This window comes from Panthera tigris, chromosome A2 (genome assembly GCF_018350195.1).
Source record: "Panthera tigris isolate Pti1 chromosome A2, P.tigris_Pti1_mat1.1, whole genome shotgun sequence".
Classification (NCBI taxonomy): domain Eukaryota; kingdom Metazoa; phylum Chordata; class Mammalia; order Carnivora; family Felidae; genus Panthera; species Panthera tigris.
Window position 1 is genome coordinate 78059664 of NC_056661.1, and position 6000 is coordinate 78065663.

General features: G+C 45.6%; 1 protein-coding gene across 1 annotated transcript in view; it reads right to left on the minus strand.

The window, feature by feature from the left end:
* Positions 1–4703, minus strand: part of CDHR3 (cadherin related family member 3) — a 65515-nt gene extending 60812 nt beyond the window's left edge. The window contains exon 1 of the mRNA XM_042964541.1: positions 4614–4703. Coding sequence (XP_042820475.1) covers positions 4614–4659 — 46 coding nt within the window. The 5' untranslated portion in view covers positions 4660–4703. The remainder of the gene's footprint in view (positions 1–4613) is intronic.
* Positions 4704–6000: the final 1297 nt, after the last annotated feature.

Genomic DNA, 6000 nt, shown 5'->3' on the forward strand with positions numbered 1-6000 from the left:
ATCAAAATGGTAGGGAGAGAGATCAAGGAGTGTTGTGAAAAAAGAATGAGATTTGGAATTGGAGCTCTTGCTTCAAGTTTGAGCTTTGCCACTACTTAACGTGTGACCTTGGGCTGGTCCCTTAACTTCTCTGGGGCCCTCTGTCCGCTTCTATCTCTCAGGGCTATGGTGCTGCACTAATGGTAGCCATTAAACAGAGTTCAATTGCTAAACAAGACTCATAGAACCCGAGAGAGAACGCTTGCAAATCTACAGTTGATTACAGAAAAAGGAGGCAGTATAGCAACAACATTAAGTGAATATCTGCACCAGGACTAAAGGTGGCCTCATGTCTTGAGGATCAGAGAGGCCAGGCACTGGTTTTTTTCATCCTGTTTTCCCTAAGGGTCATAACAGAATGCACTTGCTCAGATCAGAGACCACTGACGTATCTAATGATACCTCACAACCTGGGAACCCCAAATAGAGTCTCCACTGGACATTTTTCTATTCTGTTGGTCATGTAGGCACCATCTTGTTATATAACCAGCTTCCACAACAGGGCCTTCCAAGCCAGGTGCAAATCATCAATCTTACTGTTGTCAATAAACAATGCTTGCAGGCCCATACAAATAGTTTGGAAACTCCCAGGACCTGTGGGAGCGGCACCGTTAATCAGTGTGCTTCTTGCCTTGAGCAGAGGTCAGTTTTGTGCAGGAACTTCAGTGAAGCAACTCAGGATAATTCTAGGCCTACTAGATTTCACTCTCACAGCAAAGATACCATACACTGAAAACGCATATACTCGCCAAACCATCAAGCATTATAGAATATTGTTTCAGTATATGCAATGTCTTCCTGTGCCTTTAATTTCCAAGATGTATACCTCCCTAGGTGGGATTCTCACCTGTCTTCTTTGGGGAGCTGATCCATGCCAAGCAAGGCTAATAATAGCAGGGAGCCCTGAGTAAGACACAGAAGAAAAGATGGTGACTCTACTCGCGATTCTGGAAATTACACTGGGACATAAGTAGCAGGAGAAAGATGTGTGTGTCTCAGAGCAACCCTCTGGTGCTGGCCCGAGAAGGGCTGGTTTCTGGCAAACCTCTTCCAATTCCATGGGGGTGGAAATACAGAGGGATTCCAGAGACTAAGTTCTTGAACTTGAGAGAGGAAGACAACCAGATTGCCATGGGAAGGAGGTAGGGGGAGTGCCGAGAGGAGGAACACCTTTTGTTCCTCTGAGGTTGACTCTACACAGGAAAGTGATGTTACAGAAGAAGTAGAAGCCTTTTACAATGTTTGTTGGTTCCCATATATCAGATTGATCAGCCAACAGAAAGACTTTCAGGGGATGGGCTCCATGTTCCTGCCTTTTGAAATGATGAGAGCATTAATAACGAAAGGTTGCACCCAGTTCCTCAAGGATCCTGAGACAGTGAGCCTTGGTCCTCTTTTTGACTTCCCAGCACTGCCTAGCACAAGATCAGGAGCAATGGCCAGCCTGGGGGGTCTTCCTAGAGAGACATGAGCTAGCCTCATGCCTGGTGCTCTGCAGAGAAGAATCAAGTCAATGGCACTGTTACCTTTTTCATGTTCATGTGGATCTTCCAGCTACCAAGGAACCCTTCTTTCATTAAACACCCTGGAATTTTTAATCCCCAAGAGAGTAATACAAATATTACTTCCCTTGAAGAACTTTCTCAAATGTAGACAACTTTCAGTGGGCAGTGGATTTGAATACACAGAGGAACCCTTGCTAAGTCCTCCAGCTTCAGGAATGGCGTGTGGTCCTTTGGTACTGATAGAACCCGAAGACTGTTTCATCTCAACTCTTTTCCACCGGCGTGCTTGGGAGGTTTGTCTGCTTTATGTTCTCGTGGGGCTTTCCTCTGTAAGCCATTGCGGGAGTGTGACACTGTAACATCTGTAGCATCCTGAAGAGAAACTGTTTGATTTCTCTCATCTTAACAGGGGGTGGGAAGGACAGAAGCTAATTTAAATGACAGTACAAGCAGGCATCTGATCTAAATTTCTGTGTTGTAGGGGAAGGTATCAGTAAATGTGTGTGTGGGGTGGGGGGGGGGGGAAGACCCAGAAAGGGATGATGATCCATGAAAACAACAAATATTTATTGGATCCCTTATATATGTATGTGACATGCGGGGACCACAGAGCAGTAAGATACAAAACCTGTTATTGCAGGGCTGACCTTCCCCTTGAGGAAACACAACAGAAACATGACGGATGAATTCTAGAATAACTCATACTACCTTTTGTTAAGCACTCATTTCGTGTGGGGCACTGTGTTCAAACCTTGGCATACATCCCACGTGTGGGCAAGAGGAGCTCCACGGTACAGTGGGAAGAGTACCCACCAGGAGTCGGGGTAATCCAGGTGGGCTCTCTGGAGGAGGTGGAGCTTGACTTGGGTGTTAGAGGATGCAGAGAAGTTAGACCAAATGAGAGGAAAGAGGATATTGTTTGAGATTATTATGGTGATGCCTGCTTCCAACACCCTGAAAGCAGGTGCCAGTGTGGCTGCCCCTCCCCCCATGTGACTCTAGTGTTTGAGAGGGAGGATAAGAATCGGGTTCTCAGACTCACAAAAGAAGGTGAGAGGGAAATAGTCTGCATCACAGCAGACCTTCCAAAAACCAAGATTTTCCCTTTGGAAGCAAAAGCGTGGTACAGTGCATGGTCTTTTGGAGATGGGGGTGGGGTGGGGGTTGAGTGTGGTTTTGATAAGAAATTTCAAGTATTTATTGCAAACCTTTGTGATCTGTCCCTTTCACACGTCCAATAATAAGGTTCCAAATGATCATATCCACTATGAGACATTGGGTTCTTACTAAATTCACTCTTTCCTCAATGGCAATGTCACCTCTTAACTCAAATGATTGTGGTCCTAGAAGCCTATATTTCTGGGAAAATCTCAAATGTTTACTTCAAGTGAGAGTCTGAGCTGCTCAAGACCCAGTCTCGCAGTCCCTCTACCAAGTAGAAAAGCCCAAGATTCAAGAGGGTTCAATTAGAGGAAACCCAGTCATTTATTTATGTTATTAAAAGACCAAAAAGGAAAGGTAAATGGTCATTTCCATAAATCTGGAAAAAGCATTTGATTTAAAAACTATTTTGATTTAGAAATAAATACCTGAAAAAAGAATAAAAGTTATCTCCTTAACATGTAAAACATTTCTGTTTCACGCCGAAAGTTAACATCATCCTTAATGGGGAATAAGACAAGAATGTACACTCTATTTTTTTAAGTTTATTTATTTTGAGATAGAGAGCACAAGCAGGGAAGGGCAGAGAAAGAGGGAGAGGGAGAGAGAGAGAGAGAGAGAGAGAATCCCAAGTAGGCCCCGAGCTGTCGGTGCAGAGCCTGATGTGGTGTCCAGTGTGATGAGATCATGACCTGAGCTGAAATCAAGAGTCAGACACTTAACTGACTGAACCACCCAAGCACCCCACTTATCATTGTTTAACAACAGCCTGAAGGTACAGGCCTGGTAATTAGATAAGAGAAATAAATACAAAATAGAAAAATAGGCAAGGAAGAATATAACTGTTGATTATTTTCAAAACCTAGAAAATGCGTGAGAGTCACCTGGAAAACCATTACAAATAATGAGATACGTCATTAGTAGGGTTCGATCCATTGTACAACAATCAGTTAAAACATACAAGGGAAGATAAGATTCCTTCCACAAATACAGAAAAAGGAGAAGGAAAAGAAGAACTAGAAGGAAACATAATCATAATCAGAATGTGCAAGATCCCTGTGAAGGAAATCTTAAAATAATCTGGAGGAAAACAAAGACTTAAACAAGTGTCTAGAACAGTTGAACAGGAAGGCTCATGTCATACGTAATAAGCACTACCATTTACTAAGCATTTGCCACTCCTCTCAGTGTGTTCCTGCATAACTCATCAAATATGTAAATTATCCCTAAATTAATCTGCAAATTTCACATGATTGAATTCCACACATTCTGCATATACTACCTATTCAAAAATAAGATTTAATTTAAAAAGCTCAATTTCCATAATCCAAGCTGACAACATTAAAGAGATCACCCGGGATTCTTGAAGCTCTTGAATAAGGAAGAGGGACTACAAGAAGCAGTAGGTTCAATCCTTCGTGCTTCATCCGAAGACATTGTCTTTGCTCAAGACTAAGACAATGGCCCCTTGATACCTCAGTTTTCCCATAGGATGATCTGCCAACTTCAAGTTGCCCCCACAAGACTCCAGAGAAAGGCCAGAGTCTCCACAAAGACTGACTTGACATACGCACAAAGCTCTGTAGTGAAAACCATTCTTCCAACCTTACACCCTGGAAGGACAGGCACAGGCCAGTTACCAAGGGGAGAAAATGAAGTCTGCACAGAGACTAGACTTTAGTCTAGACTGGAGACTAGACTGTAGCTTCTTTTGGTGCGCCCCCTTCCCAGAGCACCTGCCCAGCCTCCTCGGGCTCCCCGTCATTGCATTATCTCGTTCGCCAGTGCCAATGAGCCCACCATTGAGCAAGACCTCCCAGATGCAATTTCCTCCTCGGGGACATTATCACTCAGTGGTATCATGCAAACAGAGAGCAGCCCAAACAAGGGACAAAATGGAGTTCCTACCTGACATGGCATCCAGGAGAACCAGGAGAAAAACTGCCCCCTGCATACTGGATAGTTCACTTCTGTATGCACTTCCAGGATATTACCCAGTAGCTGAATCCCGCCCGAGACCCAACATTTATTCCAAATGCCACTCATCTTCCCTTCCTGGCTTTGTTGCCATGTGAGAAAGCAAACAGGCTTTGGTGGTAGCTTAGGGAGACTAAACACCACAGGACTGTTTGTTCTTTGATTACCTGCTTCTGTGACCGCATGGTTACCCAAGAGGCCAACCAGCCGGCCCTGGTGAGCTCAGAGTCCCTCTTAAAATTCTACACCCACCGTGTGTCTTGACAGAGAGCCCAAAAGAGAAGTGGAAAGAGCAAAGAAAGCAGAGACATAGAGATGATGCTAAAAGCTGGGCATAAGCATAGACATCCATGATAGTCTCAGCCGCCCTATAACCAGATGTCTTATCATTCTTTTTCTTTTTTAATTTTAAAAATTTTTAAATTTTTCTTTTTATTTTGAGAGAGAGGGCAAGCAGGGGAGGTACAGAGAGAGAGGAAGAGAGAATCCCAAGCAGGCTCCTTGCTGTCAGTGCAGAGCCCGACATGGGGCTCCAACTCATCAAATTCACAAACCACGAGATCACGACCTGAGCCAAAGTCAGACACTTAATTGAGCCACCCAGGCTCCCAGGGCATCTTGTCATCTTTGGAGGCAAGGTAGTGAAGTGGGACTTTTTCTCCTGCCCTGAATTGATGAGTAGGGCTCTGAGTTGGGACCAGACCCTTCTCAAGGCAGACTGGCTGCAATAGACCCGGCCCTTTGACTGCATCCATAACCACCGTCCCTCTAGCCCTCAACGTGGTTTGTGGACGAAGATTACTGGAGTAGTGAGGCAGACTTCCGCCCACTGGGAGTGATGTGGCCCATCCCTTGTGGCCAGGTGCTGCCCTATATGGTGCTTTCATGCCCCATGTGGCCCCATGCTAGGCTCCAAGGCGTGGTGAGCAAAACACAGTCGGGCTGGAGTCCAGAGAAGTTCAGAGAAGGAGCAGTGGCAGGACAAGGGTAGGGCTGGCACGGCCTGACCTCTCGGTGTGGTGCAGTGAGAACAGTAGTTGACATAGCGAAAGGAAGCCAGACTTAGACCCTCCCTCCTGCTCCTCACATCTGAGAACTGCCTGTGGCAGGAGGGGGCCCAGCAGCCCAAGGTTGGTGGCCCCAGTAGGGGTGGCATTCCCTACAAGTGAACCAGCATCTGGCTACTCGGAGGTCACCCCTGGCCATTTAGTCAGTATGAGCCCGAGGAAGGCCACAACCAATCAAGAGAGACAGAACGAGACCAGCTAGGGGGACTCACACATCCCTTTCCCTCCACCTCCTCGGAATCCTGCCCCAG